At 33.7% G+C, this 25,830-nt stretch overlaps 2 protein-coding genes across 4 annotated transcripts in view; one reads left to right on the forward strand and one right to left on the reverse strand.

Annotated features, from left to right (window-relative positions):
- Positions 1-12,466, forward strand: part of PDE4D_1 (cAMP-specific 3',5'-cyclic phosphodiesterase 4D) — a gene marked incomplete at its 5' end in the record, with an annotated part of 193,579 nt that extends 181,113 nt beyond the window's left edge. For all 3 annotated transcript variants that reach the window (XM_051216755.1, XM_051216756.1, XM_035732328.2), the window contains 4 exons: positions 1,040-1,194; positions 4,046-4,168; positions 8,762-8,944; positions 11,890-12,466. In XM_051216755.1, coding sequence (XP_051065363.1) covers positions 1,040-1,194; positions 4,046-4,168; positions 8,762-8,944; positions 11,890-12,060 — 632 coding nt within the window. In that variant the 3' untranslated portion in view covers positions 12,061-12,466. The remainder of the gene's footprint in view (positions 1-1,039; positions 1,195-4,045; positions 4,169-8,761; positions 8,945-11,889) is intronic.
- A 1,597-nt stretch (positions 12,467-14,063) lies between these two features.
- Positions 14,064-25,393, reverse strand: MS3_00008414 (uncharacterized protein). The gene is made up of 7 exons (XM_051216758.1): positions 21,170-25,393; positions 21,034-21,128; positions 20,805-20,970; positions 20,662-20,754; positions 20,468-20,602; positions 18,741-18,985; positions 14,064-14,371 (listed from the first exon to the last, which is right to left on the reverse strand). The coding sequence occupies exons 1-7, from the start codon at positions 21,258-21,260 to the stop codon at positions 14,162-14,164; spliced, it is 1,035 nt and encodes a 344-aa protein (XP_051065365.1). The 5' UTR covers positions 21,261-25,393; the 3' UTR covers positions 14,064-14,161.
- Positions 25,394-25,830: the final 437 nt, after the last annotated feature.

The following is a 25,830-nucleotide window of genomic DNA, read 5'->3' on the forward strand; positions in this document are numbered from 1 at the left end:
GGTAGTACGAAGATCGATTACAATTCAGTTATGAACATCAACGATAGGACAATAAACACAAAGACTTATAGATAAATACTCAATGGATATTATTATTATCATCATTATTATAGTATGCTTGTATGTTGTAACGTTGAGGGCAGTCGATAAGAAGTCCTGTTTGATATAGATTCCATGCTATTTGCCACTTGTCAACAAAACATCCCTGGAATGAAAAAGGAACAGATGCTTTCTGGGAGGTTTTCATCCATATTGCCGAGCATTGGAATCTGTTACGTTACTACTGAACTATTTGGACTGCGACCAATCTTGTAGCCCTTGGTTAACTCCATTGACGATTATGAGATGATGTTAACAAATAATGAAATATAGATCCTTATTAAATTTATATATATTCTGTCAAATGACTTGTCAGTATCAAAAAGAAATAAAAAGTTGAATCTGAACAATGCTGAGGATGTTTGGATCTTATACACTATTTAGCAGACAGAAATGAGAATAAATGAATAGATGTAGAGTTGTGAACTCTGGTTATTACTAGTCAAAGATGCTTAGTTAAGTGTGTAATTCAGCTCACATATAAAAATAGATAATGTATGAAATATATAAGTAAGACTATAGAAACATGACAAAGCACCTCATACATCTGTATAGAAAAACGTGCAATAGATCTAACTACGAAAAATATAAGAAAACGTATTTACCCACAAGGTCACAAAATACTTGGTCAATTTAAGTTGACATATTTACTAATTAGACTTGTTTGAATAAAAATGGATTGTTTAGAGGTTTGATAAGAACCGCCTGCTTCAGATGAACGATAGAATTCAGTCTATACTAACAGACTAAAATGACCATGACACTGGTCCCCATACTCAGTGATCAACCAACTATAGGTAAGTTTATGTTTTACTTTTGTATCGTTTAATTCTCATGACATTATAAAATCGTGAAAGCAAAATTTAAAAGAAAAACCCAAAACGATAAGACAAACTATCTATCAGTAACATGTTGTTCTTTTTTCTTTACTTTCCTATAGATGATCAATTAGCAATTCTATACAATGATTCATCTGTATTGGAAAATCATCATTTAGCTATAGCATTTTCTTTATTAGGTCAACCAGGTCATGATGTTTTTGAGAACTTTCCACGTAAACAACGACTTAGTTCTAGACGTATGATTATTGATATGGTAAGTTAGAAATGTACTATTATTATTATTATTGTGATGTTAAAATAAGAAATGTTAGCGTTGTTATAACATGTGACCGCGGATTAGAGAGCAGTGAATTACCAATTGGACCATGGACGGGTAAAACACGTGCGAGCAACCTAGAGTCCTGATTGGTCCTGCTTTCCGCCTAGCCCAGCCAGTTAAGTTCAAAACACCAATCCGAGCCTCTGAGATATGAATCATTTATTTCAAACATACTGAGTTTATATACCAATCAAACAGATCACAACGTACCAATAAAATATGGAACAATATTTGTACAAGAATTAGCCAGATGTAGCTGTGAATGAGGGAGATAGTAACTAATATACTGGGTATAACTCAAGAATGGTAAAACGTATAATAATAGTTCATGGGTCAAAATAAAACTTATAATAAGAGGAATATGAATACGCACAGTTTAGTTACTTAATAATTATACAATAGAAATATACGTATAGTATTGGTACATCAATAGATCCCAAAAGTTACCATTCATTATTCTTGTCAGGACATAACAAGTATTATAGAGAATTCAGCGAAGGAAATGTTCTATTCAACTAAATCATTTACTTAAGCTGTCGTTTTTCTTTATATCTGTCAACTATTTAACTTGTAAATTATTTTCATCCTTATATTCTTTTCTTATCCCTTGACTATTGCGTAACCTTATTTGATAATAAGAATCTTGAATCGATTTATGATGCTACATTTTCTATCTTTCTATAGACATATATTTTCCATATCCAAATGTACAGCTTAAGTAAATGATTTCGCCGAAAAGAAAAAGAATTTTCTTTTGGCTGAATTCTCTTCATTTTTATTTGATAAGCTATGTCATTTACAGTAACGGTTTGAATTAACCCATTGTTAATGTTGTGAATCACCGTGAGAATTGCCTTGTTTTATACTTTATTAAATTTAACAGTGAAATCCACGATGCGTGTTTCGTCCTATTTTGAACTATTCAGTTAGATATCCCCATATCTTAGTTTTATTATTCGAATTGGGACTCGAACTCAGTTCCTTTCGCTTCAAATATCAAAGCCCTAGTCTACTAAGATAATGAGTTCAGATAACTTATTCATTTTATATGATGTTTATGTCATTATTAGTCTCAAATAGGACGAAACTATCGTCACAGATTCTAATTTTATACACAGTCTATCAATTCCCAATCAAAATTATTCTCAACTGAAGTATTCAATCTTCCCTAATATACTGAGCTTTAATTTACCAAAATTCAAAAGGTTCGAGAAATGACCCAAAGTTTTGGCTTTTTCTAGTGGTAATTTTAGTGAAGCACTATCAAATAGGTCAAGTGCTTCCAGTTAAGTTGGATAGTAGGAAGCAATAGAATCCAGGATGCGCATTTGGTTGAAGGTCAAGTACCTTGTTTAAAATGTGATGAAAAATGATAAGTACTCTCGAACAAAATGATAGAAGAAACAAGTTTTTGATGCAACTTTGAATAACATATGTTCTACGCTCACTCAATTAACAACTTATAATATGATCTAATCTATAAACATTAGACTGAAAACACTGTCTCAATATACTCAATAATATATCAGATAATTATTAGACCACTAGATTAGATAACATGACACACAACTCCCGATCAGCAATCGAGAGCCAGATAACATGAGAGAGAAATCCTGAGTACAATACAGTGAAATCAATAGTGAGAGGGAAATTATAACATTATATGTCTATCTGTCTACTAGCTCAGTAACCAATCGCCACTATCACGTGACGTGTCTGTTTCTTTTTTCTTATTGTACAACTGAGTTATGTAACGCATTGATTTTGATAACAACTCATTTGAAATGATTGATGGCAATTGTTACTACACAAGTGTTTTTTTTTAAAATCCAGTTTGATAGTAATGAATTGTTTAATTAACAGAAATATGGAACATCCATTAGATTGGCTATCTATATTTATTATCAGAATGGGTTTTGTGGAGAATTTTTAAAAATTTCACTGGTTGAAATCATGAGTCAATTGAAGCTAGACCACCATGGAAAACCTGGAAGCATTGGACAGCCGTTTCGTTCTAGTATGGGACTCCTCAGCAGTACACCATTGTCTTCAGTGAGTTCCTATCTCACAACAGACCTGGTTGAACTCCACTGGTAACGACTTCTCATGGTGGCGCAATTTCGTGGATTGGTTGAAGTTAGACATTAACACCGTTGGATGCCAGCTCAGTGGTCTAGTTGGTTAAGCGCCTGGGGCGAGACTGATAGGTCCTGGGTTTGAATCCCGCGGTTGGCGGGATCGTGGATGTGCACTGATGAGGAGTCCCACAATAGGACGAAACGGCTGTCCAGTGCTTCCAGGTTTTCCATGGTGGTCTGGCTTCAATTGACTCATGATTTCAACCAGTGAGATATCTATATTTATGCACCAGAAAGACACAAAAAGAAATAAGTTTTCAAAATCTCTCATGTTGTCTATTTCTTTCTACTTGACTAACCTAATAATTGAGAAAGTAGTTTCTTTGTCCAATGTCCATTTAAAGATTATACAAAATTATCGGGGAATCGAACCTCAGGACTTTTATGTTTAGAATGGTGTATGCTTAACTATTCAACATTAACCAACTTCACAGCCTTTATCCAACACATTCCAAATGACAACTAGAATTTCAGGACCTCATTCTTGGAAGTAAACTATTAATGTTCACACGACCATAGTTCTGTTGGAAGAATTTTGTGGAGACTAAACCTTAGATAAGTTGATAATATTCCGAATTATTATTGTACTAAATGGTGTCTTAATGTTACTCTAAAAATTTAATGCTTTTTTTTAAAAAAAAAACTAGGTTCTAGCTACAGATATGTCCAAACATATGAGTTTGTTAGCTGATTTGAAAACAATGGTTGAAACAAAGAAAGTTGCTGGATCCGGTATACTTACATTAGAAAATTATATTGACAGAATGCAGGTAAATTATTGCATTGTTTTCTTATATATTGATTGTGTGAGTTTTTTCTCACTGTTTTTTTAAAAGATATCTGTAATAAAACAAACCAAATCCATAGTTTTTCTGTCAGTATGAGGTTATAGAGATAGTTGACTTCCACACCGTTGGATACCGGCTTAGTATCTAGAGGTTAGGTGTTCGTGCACGTGACCTAAGGTTCTGGGTTCAGCTCCCGCTTGCAGAGTCGTGGATGCACACTGCTGAGGAGTCCTATACTGGTACGAAATGACCAACCAGTGCTTCCAGGTTATCAATGATGGTCTAACTTACATGACAAAACTTTTTTCTTGTATGATAAATGATGTTTTTTAGTAAACGGAATACACCCATTAAGACATTAAGTAAGAAAATTGATTCAGTGAAGAGTTCCTTTTTCGGCGAATTCACTTTTAAAGCCGTACAGTCGCAAGTATATATATATATATACTTTTTTTCAGGATGATAACAATTACAATAATTACCATAATAATGGCAATAAACTTCGGTTAGACATGGTGACAGTGAGGTACAATAAACAAGTGTATTTAAGATTTTCTATTCTTAACCAGGGAAAATAATAATCGTTTGATTGTTAAGGGCTTAAATACTCATCGTAAAGATTGATAGGGAGATTATAATTGAGAAAGGATGGCTCAACATGATAAGATAAAATGTTGAAATTGAGATTAAATGTAATCAGGAGGATCATACAAACATAAACAAACCAGTTGGTGATAGGAAGTTTATCAAGAAGATGGAAAGGGAAGCAGATTGCTGTAAAGGAAGAAGAGTATTATCATCTTGAAAAATAAGTAAATATATTTACGATTGTACAGCTTTGAAAATGAATTAACCAAAAAGAGAACTCTTTGTTGAACCAATCTTTCTTATTTAATAAATGATGTTAACCTAAAACTATGTCTTTAATTTGAACACTGAGGATGACTAAAATTTGAGTCCAACAGGGAGTATAGGTTTTAAGAAGTTTGAAGTAATCAACATGAAATTTTGGATTTAAAATTAATGCTAGTTGACAATCGTCAGCATGGTGTACTTAGTTTTCTGAAAGAACTGGTGCTTCCTATGGGATTCAAGCTTCAGTCAATCAGCTCTACAGTTTGAAACGTGAGCAATGAGTTATTCCTCCTTCAAATTAATCGATAGATATTGATCAGTACTAAAAGACTAAGTAAATATGACATCATTCATTACTCAGTGATAAGTTATTTAGGAGTATCAGTTCCTTAGAGATTGTAAATATACCTTGTTAACTTAAAAGTTTAAACTATACCTTAAAATTTACGTTTAAGGTCTCTTTTAAATGTCATTTAGCCACGTAAAACGTCTAGAACAATATATCTCCCCATGTTTAAATAATATTAATAAGTAGTACTTATGCATATTTTTTTCGACTGTTATATTGTCTTTATTAATTTGAAAATTCAAGTGACTGGTACTAGTTAACTCGTTTACGTTCCAACTGCTTTCCACAATTTAAAAAAAGCAATTTTATATAAATTATTAATTGTAAAGTGAGTAGACTGAGATTTATATTTATATTATCACTAAGTTTCTAATACTATATTTAGATAATAAAGCTATATGCTACTATCTAATTGATAATGACCTAAACAATCTTCACCTCAATCGAGTACACTGATAAGGATTGAATCGAAATAGATAGACGGCTTCTATCCATGAATAGACCAAGTTTAACCATATCAGGTAGATTAACACAAATAACGGAGATAACCATGTGAAATCTCAATAAGTGAAAAAAAATCAAATATTCGATCATTTGAATGGAAAATATGCCTACCAATCAGTCAATATAAAATCTGGCAATAGATGTGCGTTGGTCCAAGTAGCTGTATCACATCAAGTACAGTGAGATGAAACTATCAACATGAATAGTAATGTCAGGAAAGTAGCTGCAGTATCAGTGATAGATAAAGAGAATATGATTCGTGACGAGAAAATAAATTTTCAGAATAAAACTTAAAAATAATCTCATGATCCAAGATCTAAAGCAAAACAAAACGTAAACAAATCTCCATTATGATTATTCCTCGTGCACATCCTAGTCATAATAATAGTGCGAACCGCAACCACTTCTGAATCTACCAATATGCCTTAGATCAAGGATCAATAGCCGTACTCACCATTGGACAGGACTCAATGCCTAATTGATAAGCTGGGCAAGTCTGAACTTGTATACAAGTCAGATGGCTCACATGATGTTTTAAGGTCAAATGCCAAGTGAGAAAATGTAAACAAGGCACATTATTACAGGAAATCTATTATGAATCTAATTAAAACTTCAGCTTGCATATCCTCGCCTAGGTCAGAAAGATAAATGTATAAATACAATTTATTTTTTGTACATATTCGTTCGCTTTTGCCAATCACAGCTTCTTGGTCACTTCTTAGCTTTCTCACTTGCGTAGTTAATTGTCTAAATGTATTGTAAGCGTGTATTACAACTATAATCATATACAAAATATAATTGTTACGAGAAAAGGAAAGAAACTTTTTTATCAGAACTATCTCCATTGTTTATAAATTGAAAAACTCGAAATTTATCCTAAAATCATGCTTATCACGCAACTTCATCAACACAAGTTGTGAAATCTAAATCAAGTGGTTAATCATAATTGACGGGTTATCATCGATTTTAAATCTGACTGACTATATGAATATGCGAGTTTAATTAAACAATTTTCAAACTAGTCAATCTCGAAATTCATTTGGTGTCATCTTACTTGTATCTTCCCATTGTTATTTAGGACTGCAATTGATCAGTCTCGTGTTGGCATATGTGCATCCTGTGCGGATTGCCTCGATATAGCCTTAAGTCACTCCGAGAACATCAACTCTGGGATGCAAGTACATCCAGCTGACGAGTGCCAAATAGGATGAAACACGCGTCCTGGATTACACTACTAACCACTATCCATCTTTGCTTAAAAAGCTTGTGACTTAAGGTTGTATCGAGGCAATTCGCACAGGATTCACATATGCCAACATGAGACTGATCAATTGCAGTCCTAAATAACAATGAAAAGATATAAGTAAAACAACAAGTGAATTTAAACTTCACCCCATCGCACAAGCAGGTGGCTATCAGAGCTTAGTAGCTAAGTGGATAACGCGATGGCGTTTTAAGCGAATGGTACTGGGGTCGAGTCCCGGAGTGAACACCAACTCTGGGATGCAGGTACATCCAGCTGACGAGTCCCAAATAGGACCTAAACGCGCGTCCTGGATTCCACTGCTATCCACTATCCATCTTTGCTTAAAATAGTCAATCTCTGTTACAAAAGATAAGGTATAACTTTCCTAAACATAATGATCAATTAATTAAGGATTTTTAGACATTACATTGAACTAATCGTTTGATCAAGATCATGAAAGGCAACTTACAACTAATTAACAAGTTATCTTTCAATATCTTGTAAATATATTACTTTAGATTCTAAAATCAGGAGTGTTTAGAGAATGAAATTATGTCTGTATTTATTAACACAGAGTTTTAAAAAAATCAAATCTCACAAGACTAAAAGGTGATTTTTAAAGTTTACATGACAAAGTGATCTTAGTTAGACAACTATTCACAACAAAAAACAATGCACTTGATATATGTTTCATCGTAGTATAGGACTCCTCAACAGTATAAATCTACGACTCTATCCGAGATTAAACCTATAACAGGATGAAATAGTTATTCAATGCTTCCTGGTTTCGAATAGTTATCTAGCTAAGATCAGTTCGTAACATCATCAACTATGATCCTCAACAATCTCTACATACTTCTTTCATTAATAAAAGTTAAATGGTTTACAACAATACATGAATGTAAATCAGCATCCAAGTATAGATACATGTTCTCAGATATAAAATAAGCATAGTTTGAGTGTTGATGATACTGTACGACTAAATTTGCTATTGAGACATTAATTGCTTAGACTATTAAACTGTAATGCCAACTGATCAAGCAACAAATCATTCAAACATTTCTTCTTGTCACAGAGTTGTAGATTATTTCTTAAGTCTATAAATTTTATATTTTGATATGAATCCAGAAATAAATAAATGACTATGATTATAAATTAACTAATAGACTTAAGCAAACAAGAATCAATCATAAACAAAGATGAAAACTTTGCTTGGTTTGGATTAGCAAGATAACCGCGTTACGTAGCTTCTAATAAGTTACAATAGACCAGAGCCATTTACTTGATCGATATAGGAGTAGGCTGAAAAAAAAGATAAGAGAGGAAAAATCTAAGATGTGACATCACCCTATGAAGTTATTGACTGTTGCATTGAGCTGTGTTGATCAATGAAGAATGCCAGGTCACGATCCTCATTATGATTATTGTAACCATTGGTTGAATAATTTGGGTTACATTACCTTCGAATCGGTTGCAAAGACCCAGATTTTAATTTATAAAATTATTTTCTACTTTTCTATTCTAAGAATCCATCCATCCTTTTGAAATCATATTGTCTATTCATCAAAGTACATTTATTATTTAGTCTTATACATTCATCTCTTTATTACCTCTCCATTAGATTTTACAAAATATGGTACATTGTGCTGATTTAAGTAATCCAGCTAAACCATTAGATTTGTATAGACAATGGACTAATCGTGTTATGGAAGAACTTTTTCAACAAGGTGATAAAGAACGTGAATTAGGCATTGAAATAAGTCCGATATGTGATCGAAATACAGCAACTATTGAAAAATCACAGGTAATTTATATAATACATACATAGGATATAATATTTGTTAATTTAAACTTTTCAATTATTTAACTTATTTAACGATGGTATTAATTGAATTCAATTTGTGTTAGAAAAAGAAAGTTTCAGTGGTTAAGATCATGAGTCAGTTGAGGCTAGACCACCATGGACAACCTAGAACACTGGACGGCCGTTTCGTCCGATTGTGGGACTCCTCGGAAGTGCGCATCCACGACCTCGCCTCGCGAGACTTGAACCCAGGACCTAACGGTTTCGCGCGCGAGCACTTAACCACTAGACCACCTTGTCGGCCGGCATCCAACGATGTTAATGTTTAACTTCAACTAATCCAAGGAATTGAGCGACACATTCACCATTGTCTTCAGTGAGTTACTATCTCACAACAGACCCGGTTGAAATCCACTAGTCACTGCTTCTCACTGGAACTCCAGGATATACCTCGTGAAGCCAGTCACTAGTGATCATACGTTGATGAATATTTGTGCCAATTTAAACTTTTCAACTATTTAACTTATTTAACGATGGTATTAATTGAATTCAATTTGTGTTAGAAAAAGAAAATTCACGTAAATATTGAATGAGTTAAATACCCTATTTAAAACACACGTTCACAAATATACTAGATCTTAAGTGACAATATCATGTCAATTGTATATTGCTCAGTGATGTTATTTACTTAGACATTTAAATATTGATACGAGGAGGCACCAAATATATATACACCACACTTTATTCGATTTGTGTGGGGTCTAAAATACAGTACGACCGCCCAAACCGAAGCACATAGTTTTCTTAGGGGGTCATTCCTCAAACCTTTGATCTAAAGATCTAGTCCACAAGGCAATGGAGCAACGTTAGAAGATGCAATCTCATAGTAGCCGGTAACCAATAATAGGTTCATAAGCTATCTTATTCGTCAAGATCCTGAAGCCCATGTGTATCACTGGTTTGGAATCAGGGTTTTCCAACTCCCCTAGGTGGATCCTCCGTATCTGTCAATCCGGTTAAGGCACCGGATATCCCCTTTCCATCCTTTCCCATTTCGTAAACAACACCCCTTCACAATAAGGTAGTGAGTAAGACTTCTCTAGCAGTGACTGTATAGGCGTGGCCATGTGAAAGCATTTCGAGAGGAAGAGCGGACTCTCCCCACCATCGACCGTATCAGGGCATAACAGAATAATTGAATAGCATTTCAGCTCCTAAATTCAGTCCTGTTAGCTATTACACTTGTGTGCTACTGAAATAGCCTCGTTCAGTATGATGATGAATGAAGTAGATCGCTGTTCTCAATTTAATGAATAACGAATATAACACTATACACTAACTTGAGGAAATATAACAGTCTTTCATAGAGACAACTAATACAACACTGTACATCATGGTACACTTGATACGCTCTTAAGGAGTATTAGACAAAGTATTCATCTTTGGTTTATTATTATAAATTCTGCCATTTTTCCACACCATCACTATTAAGAAATCAAATCAGATCATCATTACACTTACAATATAAACAGAGCAATATTTCATCATTCTTCTCTACTGAATAAAATACTCAAGTCGCTAACCTTTTGCATGGGACTTACACAATTCTCCAAATTAATCTTACCAAAATGCAAGGCGCTTCTATGCAAACGTCGAGAAATTTTATCATTAATGTAGAAACACTCATCAATAACTTATAATCGAATTTGACTAGTCATTGAATCCGCCCATCCCATCAAATACCAGGTCAGATCTAGTTTGAGCTGGGTAGATTTACTTACTTACTTACGCCTGTTACTTCCAATAGAGCATAGGCCGCCGACCAGCATTCTCCATCCCACTCTGTCCTTGGCCTCACCAGACAATCTAAACACACGTACATGTTAAATCTCTAAGATCAATCAGTAACAGTCCCCTCCTTATCTCAATGAGATTGCCATTTTTTGATAATCAACAACAATACGTATCAACAACTCCACAGAAGTTTATTGTACCTTTTAGAGTAAAACATGAGTTTTCCATACATCATTTAGATGAACAAAAGAAGTTCATTCATTGGATGCATAGAGTTCAAAATATTTATCATCTGTGTAGTTTTTCAGGTTGCCTTTAGTTTGAAATTGGGCTTACCACTTTTGTAGGCCTTGATCTAACTTGAATTTAATTTTATGATGATGTTACCGAAATATACATCCCAGCTACTCTCGTATATAATTATCGACTTGATTCATGTTAGTAAATAACGGGATTAAATAAGTCAAATACGAGAATGAAGTTTGAATACGTATATTTCATAGACTCGTTGGTCAGAACAGACCATCAGAGAAACGAAGTGCAGAAAGCGAAGCGAAGAAAGCAAGTGAGCCAACTCGATTTAACCAAGCGTGATCCAGTATTTAGTCATGTGATGAATAGGATAAGCAATGCACACATATACACTCATATAAAGGCAGTCAAGGTTAATAAGCAAATAATCAACAAGTTCAAAATGTGGCTCGAATAAACCGGTCTGTCCGGAATGTAGGGCAACCCATGTGGGCTTGACATAGCACCAGACACTACAAAATCCCGTTTTCCAACAGGCCTCTTTAGTATAGGAACTGATGAAACGAGTATTTCAGAAAACATTGCTTGATTGGGCTGTTATAAAAGGTTATCCCAACCAACTAGTTGGCAGCTAAATTCAGATTTCCGAATAAGACAAAATGCATATCCTTGATTCCAATAATAGTCGCTATTCAAAAATATAATACAGAACTAAATCTCGTTTCAAACTTTTATTTTTAAAAAAAAATTCCGCTTCTTCTATAATGCTCTTCTTTCCGATTTCTGTTTGTTTTTATTTCGGTTACTCTTTTATCACTCCTACCACCACTGTTGAACAAAATTTGCCGTTTTACTGACGAATGTTATATATCCTGTACATACACGCACGTACTTAATAGATCAGCTTTATTGATTACATTGTTCATCCATTATGGGAAACATGGTCGGATTTAGTTTATCCAGATGCACAAACTATTTTAGAAACATTAGAAGACAATCGTGAATGGTATTATAATCAAATTAATGAGGAGAATAATAACAATAATAATAATGAAGAAAATGATGAATGAATAAATTGATCAAAACCACTAAAACACATCATGTGTATATACACTTATTTGAATTCTGCATTTCTGAACTGGATTTATTTCAAATAATATATCATTTATTGATCATTCAATTGGAATTGTTTCCCTGTTCCCATACATTTTCACACAGATTTTCTTTTTCATAATGATTATTTTTAATTAGTGATGAATAAGCTTACCTCTCTCTCTCTCTCTTATATGTTAAATGAATAGCGATATCATAAAACACATAGAAACAATTAACATTGCAGATATATATATATATGTTGATGTACATTGAAATTTTATGATCTTTTATTGAAAATCTAGTATTATTTACCATTTTATAATCTGGTTTCATCCTCTATTGTATTCAATATGTTTATGAATAAATAATCAAAAAATATCATATATTAACCATCTTGTACTTTTTCATTCACCCTCTCTCCCTCTCTGTCTTTGCGAGTAGCAAAGGGATTTTAAGTCTTGATAGAACACTGCCGACGATTATATCCACCTCATTCTCTATCTCGTTCGCTCGCTTTCTCTCCATTATACACACTTTCATGAGGAGTAAAAGTTGAGAATCCTTCTCACATTTCATGTATTTATTGTACTTATATGCGTTTAGTTTCATACTATATATATATATATATATATATATATATATACATATATATATATATATATATATATATATATATATATATATTGTTCAATTTCTTTCCGCATTTCCTGATCCCTATTACAGTTTTTGTCCATCCCTTAAGTTGAAAGATATATACATCATAATGTTTACAAGTGACAGACATAAATTTAAAGGGAGGAAAAATGTGTTCAGAGAAACCTATCATTTTTCATTAGTGGTTTACATTGTTTCATGTACACGAATTGTAGAGAGAGAGAGAGAGAAAGAATGCAATTACTGACGTTCGTGTTTTTGATAGTGATCCCCACTACCCATCACCATAATAACGATGTTTTATGTGTATTATCTTTCTTTATTCTTTTTTGCAAGTATTTCACTAATCATAGTTAATAATTAAAAGACGATAGGAGAACAGATTGATCATCATTTTCTGATTACCTTCATTTATATTTGTTGTATGTGTGTAATCTAATCTCTTTGATTTTATTGTTGTCCCTGTATTCATGATTTCCATCTAACTTTATAAACACATTCAAACATCATTCTCAATAAGTGTATATCATAGGGATTATAATAGTTATTTGAAGAAGAAAAAAAAACATGACCAGGTACATGTTCTCGTGTACGTATTATGATGAATACTACTTAAAGCCGGCAATCAATCAATCATACATTAATACATTTCTCATTATTATCTTAATCTTTTACATACATACACACACATTCACATGTCTCTATATCGATTAATCGAATATAATATACAATTATCTTGGATTATTATCATTATTATTGAATGTTCACAATAATATTTATTAATAGAAAGAGGATGTTGAAGAAATATGTAGAAAATAAAAGGTATACAATGTGATAAAATGTATTGATTTTTTGTTTATTATAGATTTACTCCTTTTTTTGTTTTGTTTTTCTCTATTCATTCATTACTGTACTTCATCGTTTTGTTAACTTTCCTAAGTTTTTTCACTTTGGTTTCGTCCTCTGACCTTTCTCTGCAAGTATATATATATATATATATATATATATATATATATCGATGTGTGATACACACAAACCTAAAAAGTAAGTGTCAGAGGGATTCACAGTGAAAATCGACAAGGAACAAATGAGAATAGGCGTAAATAGAAACCCCTTGTCATTTATTTCTCCTTTTTTCGTTAAACAAAAAAACCTATTGACTAAACATACAGTTGTTGTTGTATTTTTTTTGTTTTGCTTTCCTCTCTACTTCTATCACCACACCTCTTTGTATTCTTTTTACAGTCAAAACGAAATGTGTACAAAATATAAATAGCATTTGGTTTATCAAAATTTTTTTTAAAAAATTTGATAGAAACGACCTTTTTTCAACAACAACAAAATTAAGGCAAACATAATCATCAAAAATAATCAAATCGAGTAAATTGAAAGAAAACAAGAGAGAAAAAAGGTAATCAAAAATTAGAAAAAGTCTAATTCACCAGGTAATGGTATTAAACCATTATGGCATAGACTGTATAGTCGAGTTTCAATATTGGCCAATAATGAACTAGCTCCAAATCGTAAATAATCTGGATTTATCCAATCAGAGCCAAGAACATTATCGAGTAATTGGAGATAATCGATGGCATCTTTAGCTGTACGAAGACCACCGGCAGGTTTGAAGCCAACCTAAATAGTTTGTTAAGGAATAAGTATTAAAAGTAAATGTTTAAATTGTTGATTCCAAACATTTAAACTGATAAATTGTATTGATTACAAATTGATGACAATTGAGGTTACATTGAAAAACAAGAAAACACTGAACAACGGTTTCGTTCTAGTATGAATCCTCAAAAGTGGGCACTCACTACATTCATACTGACCGAATCCAAGACCTTCAGGTCTCTGTGAATGGTTAACCATTAGAATCGTTATATCACGTCCCATAGTACAGTTTTAATTCAGGATATAGTTCGATGATCCCTAAGTGGGTCGAGTATGCTCACTAGTGAGATAAACCAGTCGTCCTATGAGCCCTGCCGTTTAATGGTACACTAAATGAGACTATCTGTGACGAATAAAACCTACAAATATAATAAATTCCCACGAAACTTTTCAATTAGACTGATAGTTAATGGGTAATAAAAAGTGAATGCACATAACATTTTTTTAATGTAAGTTGACCGATTTTATGTATGTTTAATAACTACTGAGCTGACTTGATAAAAATGCTAAAATAACTGAAGTCGAACCGGTCATTTGTTCATAGAATGGATTTCAAGGCGGTAAAATATTGTTTAAGTGAGTATTTTGATCAGCTTCAGAAATGAATGAGTAACATCATGGACGATTTCTAAGCGAAAACATTCATATATGAAATAGTTTGTATGCAAAGCTAAAATGTGTTATGATTGAGTAAAGGATTGAGAAGATACAATGAATAACGCGCTTACGGAACCTTTCCCAAAATTTCAATTAAACGTAAATACTAAAAGATAAAACAACTGATTAAATGATTGAGTATTATTAGTATGAAAAACTTGTGGAGACTCAAATTCTATAGTTTACATCACTGACTGACCCTAGTTAGATAACCGTTGAAAAACCAGAAAGCACCAAACAGCTGTTTCGTCTTGGTATGGAGCTTCTCAGCAACATGCACTTAAGACCTCCACTTGGGTTCGAACTGAAGACCGAGCTCTACGTTAGAAATGCTAATTATTGAATGTTGACTCGGAGACCTAAAACTTAAGCAGCTGCCCTGAAACCTGAAAGTCTAGAGTTTAACCTCCTCCCTGTGAAGCTTAGAATGCTCACTGATGAGAATTCCAATACTATGATGAAATGGTTACCAAATAATTTTTAGTTTCCAATGATTAAATAATAAGTAGGAAGTGAAAACCATCATCTATACATAAAGATAATACAACTTATCAAAAACTAAATCATCCATCAAATATCAAAATGAATTTAACAAAGTGACGCCCCCAAATGCCCTGATAAGTCCGAGAGTATGGAGGGCCCGCCCTCCCTCTCAAAATGCTCTCACACAGTCACGCGCATATAGCCTCTGCGAGGGAAATACTACTCACTGCCTTCTCGTGGCAGGGGTGTTGTTTACGAAAACGAGAGGACGAAAAGCGAATGTCCGACGCTTTAACCGGATTCCAAACCAATGGTGCACATGGGCTCCAGTATCCTGCAGGAACAAATGGCGTATGAACCAATCGTTGGTCACCGGTTATCATGGGACTGCATCTCCTTACGTTGCTCCACTGTCTTGTGGATCAGACCTTTAGGTCAAAGGCTCGGGGTGTGGCCCTTTAAGAAAACCACCTGCTTCGGTCTGGGCACCCGGGTAGTATCACAGCCCACACACACACAAGTATGGTGTGGCACATATATATTTGGTGCACTCTTGTACTAATATTTATGTGTTGAAATGAAAATAAATAAATAAATATGTAAATATGAACCGAAAAAAAGATCAATAAAACAAAGTTGAACTGATCACTCTCAAATGTATCATTTAAAGTTCATGAAAATCTCATACAAATATAGCATTATATTATTTTTAATAATCAATTGCCATTAATATTACTATTGGTATAAAGTTGTGTAGATTGTTGAATTGTGATTGAGATCATGAATCAATCAATGTTAGACGACTATTGAAAACCTGGGAGCAATGAATGACCGTTTCGTCCTAGTATTAGACTCAACAGTAGTGCGCATCCATGATCACGCATGCTCAACTAGAACCTAGAACCTTCGGTCTCGTGAGCGAACAATCAACCTCTGGACCGTTGGACTGGCATCCAACGGGGTTAATAACTAACTTCAGCCAATTCAGGAAATTGAGAGACCATCTTCCATTGTTTTCGGTGGGTAACTGCTTCACACTCGGCTCAGTGGTTTAGGGGTTAATCGTTCGCGCGCGAGACCGAAGGTCCTGAGTTCGAATCCCACGTGCAGGATTGTGGGTGTGCACTTTTGAGGAGTCCTATACTAGGATGAAACGGCCGTCCGGTACTTTCAGGTGTTCAATGGTGGTCTAACATTGGTTGATTCATGATCTCTATCAATATTATTATTATTATTATTATTATTATTATTATTATTATTATTATTATTATTATTATTATTATTATTATTAGTGAGTTATTTTGTAAAGGTTCGATAAAAGACAATCGAAGAATTCTTTTCATACGAATGGGATCTATGAGAAATAAATAGACCGGACTATTGATACACGACGCATCAATAAAAAATCCTCCATGCAAAATATAACACTGTAGTAAACCAATTTTCTAAACGTAATTATATATAACGTATGAAAATATGTAGTGTAAAGCATTTATTCAGTAAACACACTATTCAGACAGAAAAGTCAACACATAGAATCACCTTATATGATCAAGCGTAAGTCTAAGCTGCCAGACTTTACAAATTTCGAACTAAGCGATACCAATATTTTTTTAAAAAGTAATATTTTTATCAAGACAAAGATTGAACGTATGTTCCACTTTGTGAATTATTCTAAGTTACGAAATTTAGGGTAAAAAGACACTCAGTCTTGTTATTACAAAGATCTTATTCAAGAAATCTGCACAACTTTGCTAAACTCATATCATAAAACAGTGACTTTATGAATCATGATCACATTTTATACTCTATTTACAATCTAATTCTACTGCCTACAGTCAGCTTAGTATTTTGAGGTATATGGCATGCATAAAAAATAACACAGCCATCAGTTTACTAGTAAATCTCGATAAGATTCGCAGTTTGATGTAAACTAACAAGTCTAGGTAACACAATCTGTTAGCGGGACATAGACTGGATTAAAGCATGTTTAATGCACGATTACTCTGGTGCACGCTGATTGGCTAATTCTTATCCAATCAGCACTGGTCGATATTTGGAGAATACTCTAGAATCTTCTCATGTAAAAACTATAAATATACTAACGTTTTCCCTATTGCACTAATTACTTGCTTCTTACTTCCATCTAACCTTGTTATTTGGAATATCTCTTTCCTGTTCAACCGTGTTCTGATTTGGGGACTTGTCGAGTGAATCGGTGTCCGAGAATACTAAGCAATAGGAATAGCTGGTTCATAACAGTGTAAAAGAGAATATAACACAATCATACGAAGTTTGTGTTTTTTTTCTCTTATAAGAAAACGAAATAGTTGGACTTAAGAGTGTGTAATCTAATTGGAATTGTTGATAATGATATGAATGAATCATGCGGATTACAGAACAGTTCAATTCTGATTCTTGTTCTTACATATAAAAAATATCAGTTTTCCAACTTAACCTCTTTCAGATATTACCGTTATGGTTAACTAATCACGAAGAATAAAAACAAAACATACGTTATTTCCTCTATAACTTCTGTATTTAACACAATGAAGCATATTTTAGACTTTAATTCAACTTATTTACTAAGTACAAATTTTAAAAAAAACTGACTTTAAGCTATGCTTGGTGTGAGGTAGTAGTACGCATCATTATTTAATTATCCGAACTTAACTGGCACCTCAATAGTTAAAGAGTTCAACGTTCACCCGCAAGTTCAAACCCTACCCAAATACCTCAGTTTCGGAAACTGCGTATTATTAACCTTCACGAGAACGCGAATCTGTACGTGATAAATGAGTTAATAGTTAGTGGATATTCTTTAATTACCTAAATTAAGGTGTAAATGGAACTCGTAACTCAATAGTTGAAACTGTTGTCCTTTAACCTACAAACTGTCGGTCAAAATATACATAGCTAGACTGCTATCGGAAAAAAATTACTACTAATAAAGCTAAAATACACATAAAAACTACCATATACTTTATTTACTATGAAGATGATTATTAGCGAAAATAACTACTCTGTAACCTATTAATAGATCCTACAACAGCAGTAAATGTAATCCTAAGAAGTTCGGTACTAAGTATTTAGTCTAGACGAAAAAAAATCATCCATTGACTACAAACTGAATTTAACGAAGCGAAATCCATAAACATCTTTGCTATGCCAACAGAACAATTTCTAACTTTACCTTGATGCCATATACTTCATTGAAATCTTGAATAGCTCTAGCCATAACCAATGAAATTGGGAGTGTTGCATTGACTGTTTCTTTTCCAGTAGATGTTTTAATAAAATCTGCTCCAGCTAACATACAAACCATTGAAGCCTTATAAACATTATCATAACTGATTAATTCACCAGTAGCAAGAATAGTCTTTAAGTGTGCTTGATCACCACAAGCTTTACGCATCGCACATACTTCATTATAAACTCCTAGAATATGAGAAAGATTTCACGAACTTTTAATAATCAGTGAAATAAGAAAATCATAAGAACAAATAAGGAATAAAGTTTTGTTTTTTAACTTCGGTTACTCCACTGCATTATGTATTGGTTTGTCAATTAAAACTTCACTCAACTTGTCAAGCTCCATAAATCTAATAAAGTTTTATTTAGGCCAAACAATGTGTCAAATGTGTATGACTAGTTAACACAAGTCTAGCATGATAATCTGGTAATGACGATAAGACGGATTGTTGAAGGAAAGACTAAATTCTAAGCTGATATCATAATTAAACATTCACAAACGAAGATGGATGATAGACATTCTTACTCGGCTAAGTTTCCAATGAAATTACACCTAATAAACAAGTTGTTCGAGGAATTGACTAGTGTAAAAGACACTTTAAATAACCATAGTTTTAAAAATATCATCGTGATCATTATTATGAAATCCTTTACTGTTTGTGCAATAATATATCAGAGATATAACAGTTCATTCAAAAACAAAAGATGTGAGAATATTTGGAAGATACTCCGTGATAACCTTTCAAGTTATATGCCTAGCAGAGTGGACCAAAGTGAATTTTATTTACCACTAATTCTTGGTACATATCAGTAGTATTCATTTAACTACAACCATGAAATATGAACTAGGAGATATTTAAGGTGTAAACTTACTACTACCTTTTAAACTCAAATATAGCAGAAATTATACCTAATCCATTCAAATGCCTAAATTGGTCACAACTAGGAAAATGAAAGAGAGAGTGAAATAAAAATGAGTACAAACCGAGTTCTATAGTTATATGAACTAAAAATAGAGTTAAGCACAGATCGTCTCCAGTCGGAGAATCAGAGATTACTCGACAGATATCTCATCCTAGTTTGACAGAATACATGTGAATTTGATTAAATAACGTTCGGTTTGACATAGACGAACCGTTCCACTTCTTTTAACTTAGTTGAAAGATTTATTTTCGATACAAAAGACAGAAGTGAGGCAGCACTTACGACAGAAAATAACAGTGAAATCTTCACTTAAAGTCATAGAATTTCCAAGAATTGAAATACTGTCTTTTGATCTAGACCAAAAAGTAGTCTATCGTAAGTGTGCCTTTCTTCGCGACTTTGAGTTGACGGTTTAATTGACAATATAGTATAGCAAAGTCAAGTTACATTACCACAGTAATCAGTAACCAATAAAACTCTCCATTATACATTTCTTCGAAATTCGTGAACTGATATACACAACGTTCGTCAATTTTTTTAAAATCCTGTATTAAAACACCAAAAATCGGTCGTAGAATTAAATACTCATCCCCACCTTTTACTTCCGCAAAAAAATCACCAAATTCTATGTTATATATAGTAGACTTATATGTGAGTGCAGTAAAGAAAGCATAATGAATTATATGGACATTGAATTTAATAAAAGAATTGGACAGTAAAGAGACTTCGTACATTGTTAATTACCTTCCCAATCACCTTGTAAAGCTAATGTTCTATTTATTACTACATCAATTTCATTCGCTCCATCATTTATAGCTGATTTAATTTCCAATAGCCGAGTTTCTAAGGGATACTGTCCAGTAGGAAAACCAGTAGCAACTGTATTTATCATGGTTAAAGATTAGATAAGAAAAAATAATTAACCAATTAAAATTTACCAGAAGCAATATTAAAATTTGGTAATTTTAATTTCTTAAAAGTTTCTGCACATGTTTTAACTTGATATGGATAAACGCATACAGCAGCTGTTCCTATTCGATAGATAATTAGATATGTTAAAATATATAAAACAGATTGTTACTTAAATCTTGTAGGTTCATATTGAACGCATTTTCAATTTTATTCAAAACGCATTCACTTAGCGGATGAACTGCTTTTACACAAAGTCTTTGTACATTGACAGGTGTATCATCCCCAGCTAATGTGGTTAAATCGATTAAGCAAATTGCTTTTAACAGCCATTCCACCTGAAGACAAAAAAAAACGAAGTAACATTGATGAAGATATCTAACACTATATTTATTACTTACTTCAATATCTGTTGGTAGTTTTGTATTTGTAAGCTCCTTAGCTAACTGTATTACATTGGAAGCTTCGATATGATCATAGGTAAGCATAGAAGCATCTTGAATGTTATTTTATAAAAAAATATTTTGAATTGATTACCGTATGTCTGAATACATCCAACCTTCATTGTTAACCCTACATAAAATAGACAACCCAATAATGAATAACCTTGAAAGACGAAAATGTGCATATTACGGTAATACTAACCATAATAAGGTCCGTAGTACTATATGAAAACTTTAGAGCCCTGAAAACAATTAAGAATAATAACGGATGGTAGTTGACATACAAGAATGATCAACTTCATTATTGACACTATTTATTTTGCTTCAATTTTTATTGACAGAACGTACTCATTTTAATCATTTAATACCCTATTTTTTTAGCAAAATAACTCCATCCTATCACATTCCGTGATATGTCTTAAACAAACTTTGCAGTTGAAATCCTCATCTCCGACTTTCTGTATTAACTTAAAAGACAATAAGGATTGTTTCTAATTATTTAAAACTCTTTATACAACATAGTTGTATGATCTCAATATTTTTAATGTTGACTTTTAGTAGATTTAATTAACATTACAGATAATTATGTTTCAAATGAGAAATAGAGAGTACATGCCTTTCGACCTAAGGAAAAACCGAAACCATCAGTATTTTTATGGAAGATGCGATATTTCGCTACAAGAGACCTCGATAACTCGTTAATAATGCAGATGCATGACAACGTTTTCATTACTGGTTAAATGCACCAGGCACATAGATGAACATCGACCCAGTGAAACGATCCTATTTCCGGTTTCTTTTCAAAAAGGACTTTCAAGTAATATTCACTACCGTCTTGCCATTCATTATGCATCTTTCTTTAGAATTTAATTCTCCCTGTTTTGTCACTTGTATGTAACTATTGGTTTTTATGTACCAATATATTTTGACTAGGTCCTTGTGTTTGGGCAACTACAAATCTTATGAGCCCTATTGCTTTCTAAAATTAAAATTTTTAATTCACGAATATACAATTTTACATTAATTTCACTCGTAGTAATAGTTTTTTGCATACTTCCTTATGGATATGTCGGAGCCTGATTACATTAATCACACCTGTGGGTATGTCTGGTCTGACATATCACCAGAGCTGAATGCACTAAATTCTATGAATGGGCGTATGTTTAGTGGATTTAATCATGAAACATGATTCACACGCGCTGAGGTACATCTTCAGTGCTAGAATATCCATCTATAGGCTTTAAGGCACTCTGTTGTGTTGGAAATATTATCTACCAAGGTAGCCACGAAAATTTCAGATCCCACAAATAATGTTCCATTATCTTAGGTATATGATGAGCTAAAGCAAACGATCATTCAACACACCATCAAGTTAGACGGAAACTCACAGAAGTTACTAATTGAGTACGGGCTAGGGGACGGGTAACCGTCCCAGTTATTACATCGAGTGAAGTAATTGATTGATCCCTACAACGTTGATGGGTTTTCAAAACAGATATGGATGCAGAGACTACCAACCTGAGCTCAACAGACTGTTTATCTAACAAACTGTGAGACTCACATAATTTTGGAATAAACAAGTAGCATATCACATTTAAACGACATTGGACACGCTGAATAATGCACCAGGACCGAAAATTTTATCGCTGACTGAACAGCTACTACGTTTTCGTATTCAACACATAACAAATGTTCCTAGTCTAGTGTCGAATTTAGATCTGTTGCGACTGTTTATTTCTAACATCGGCAAGAATAGGCCGTTCTGGGTCCCGAAACCAGAATGGTAAGAGCCAGTGTCCTAAAACCCTGATAGTTAAAGAATGAGAATGGTGTTACTATAAAAGGCGTAGTAAAAAGGTCACAAAGTGTTACTACATGCAAATTTTCAAATCTTTCCGCATGTCAGGAAACGGTGTGGACAGGTAGTAATGGTGACGGTTGTTGCTTGTCAACTATCTAGTCCCCTTTTCTTTGTGCTGGATAAGATTTCAGGTCCGCACCTCTTGGTGTGCAAGGGCGCAATAATCAGCCTAATTCTAGTTACACTAACCAAACGACCAGTAATAAATAGTGGCAAGTATTCATTGAATGCAGTAAAAAAGGACGATAAAAACTTCCAGAGAACAGTTACATGCCTCTGGATTAGAAGTCCTTTTAGTCAAATGTTCATTATAGTTGATGTTCTCTACTTTATTTTGGGAACCAATTTTCTGACCACTTGCTAGCTGATGTTAACAAAGGAAAGCCCATTAACGTCTGCACCCAGTTAATGACTGAAGTAATTTTTTTCGGACTACTGTGCATAAATGGTATCACGACAAACACTCCCCTATAAGTGACAATTTTGATGACCTTGTCCGCCAATACGCAGTGAATACAAAGCCAACGTACCACTAGGACAGTGTAATGCACCCTGTATTATATCACATTACTACAAAACTTCAGGTAGTGAAAGCTCGGAGTTGCAAATTCGGAGCTCGAACATACGATTTGGTTAGCCATTATCCAGGCTGAATCTAATGCCCTAAGAAAAACGCTGATGATCATATTTAGTTGTTAGCCTTTCAACAAAACAGTGAGCCTACTGATATGTGACGCGCTGGTACATAAAATTGATGGGGTCATGTAAGACAGCATTATTGTTGAGTTTAATGCTATTGCGGAAGAGAAAGTGAGTTTGGCTCTTGAGGATAACATAAAGTTTTTAACATGTCCCTTCAAAGTGTTCAACAAAGGTTGCAATAAAGTCACCATTCCCAAGAAATAACGAAGTACATTTACTGAATCTGGCTCACTGAAATTCCTAGTGGCCTTAAATTAGTCATCCAGTGACTAAATACTGTATGTCCTAATATTGTGGGCCAAGAATTTTAAATTTTCCCCGCCTAAGACATAGTTGGGAAGCTGAATGATTATGCCAAATTGTTGAAAACGGATAATAAGTGATGTGCATGATTGACATGTTCGCGTGGTAAACTGCTGGTAATTAAAACATGAACATTGACAGCAGAATAAAAACCTCTAATTGTTTAGTTAATGAGCGTTTCTGGATCTAAGTGAAACTCGTATACGTTCAAACAAACCAAAAGGAGTAACGACCTGCTTTTCGCCTGATGCAGCAGTACGTTTAATGGCCGATTACTAACAATACGTCTCAAATAATGAAACGTTCATACAAAACATATTCAATACAAATATAGTTATAACCATATTTGACATTGTGAAAATATATGTTCACAATGTCACAAAGATCAAGGAACACAATCTCCGGATTTCGAGGAAATTCTAGAGGATTTTTAGATTTTCCTCAAATCCATATGAAAATTCTTAGTTTTTCCTGGAGTCTAGGGAAATTTCAGGGAAAAACCCCTCATATTTTAATATATGGTATTTTATTGTCATTATGAAAATTGATACATTTTCTGACAACCATACTGTTTTATTTCACTTAAGTGAAATAAAACAGTATATGCATATTAATTAATATGCATTTTGATGAGTTTATACGCACTTTAAGCTATAATTATTCGCCTTCACATGCTTTTCATGTAGAGATTCGACATAAAGACCAATAAAACACCAGCTATAGTTAATCAACCAATTTTGGGGAAAATTTGAAGTTTCGGAGAAATTCTGGGGAAGCCGCCATAGTAAACTTTGAGGAGATTTTGGAGAAATGGCACAAAAACCCCAATATTTCCCCGAAATTCCCCTTCAACCTCGGTCAAGGTCATTTTGATGATTTCCCCAAAATTTCCAAATTGGGAGCTCGGGTAGGTTACAAAAATACTTCTTAATCAGCTTATCTCAATATAATAGGTAACACTTATCCAAAGACAAAAGATGAATTAATCCTTACCTTACTTTATGTAGTGAAATCAAATGAGTTCTGTCTATATTAAAACTTTTACTTGCCAAAAAGCAACCGTAACGTACCAGTCAAATGGTTCAAATGGTTGTATCGGAGCGTATCCCTAATCCAATATCCTTTTACGAGCTTGGATAAATCAAATGTTTTCTTTACGCTCACTTCTTGTTGTATCGGTACTGTTTCAAGTTGGTAGTCTATACGCTTGACTGAATTTATTCTAGTCGGTTTGGTGATTATTTGTAGGTTTGTGTATTTTCATATGGTTCAAATAGTTTTGGACGGAATAGAAAAAGCTTTCGCCTAATGGACTTCCGTATCTAGTAGCGGTGGATCACCAATACCTCCAGGAAGGAACCTAGGTCTATTAACGACAAAAGATGAAGAAAAAATGGTGAATCATAGTAAGATACTTCCATTAGTCCTTAAGAATATGTCACGTTTTCTCTTAAGGACTCCTAGGAAGTCACTTGGACCAGCTCAGCTGGCAGTGAATTCTATCATTTGACTACTCTTAAGAAGTAAAAGGTGTGTCTACAGTTCGTTCTGCTGTATTGTCTCCAGTTTCTAGCTGTTAGCCCTAATGTTTGTGTTAGGACTAAGCTTAAGTAGGCGTCTAAGGGGATGTCCAGAAGCATTTAGGATGCTGTACGCCGTTAGGTCACATCTAAGACGCCTGTACTCTAATGGGTAAAGGTTGAGTGGTTAGAAGTACTCTTCATAAGGCTTGAATTTGAGTCCCGGAACTGATTCGGTGGCTCGTCGTTGGGTACGTTGCAGAGTGTCCTTATCCTTTTGGAGTGAGGGAGAAAATACTATGTTTCCGTACTCTAAATGGTGGTGAATAAAACTGTTAAGGATAATGTGGAAAGCTCTTCCGTCGAAAT

Source organism: Schistosoma haematobium, chromosome 6 (assembly GCF_000699445.3).
Source record: "Schistosoma haematobium chromosome 6, whole genome shotgun sequence".
Lineage (NCBI taxonomy): Eukaryota > Metazoa > Platyhelminthes > Trematoda > Strigeidida > Schistosomatidae > Schistosoma > Schistosoma haematobium.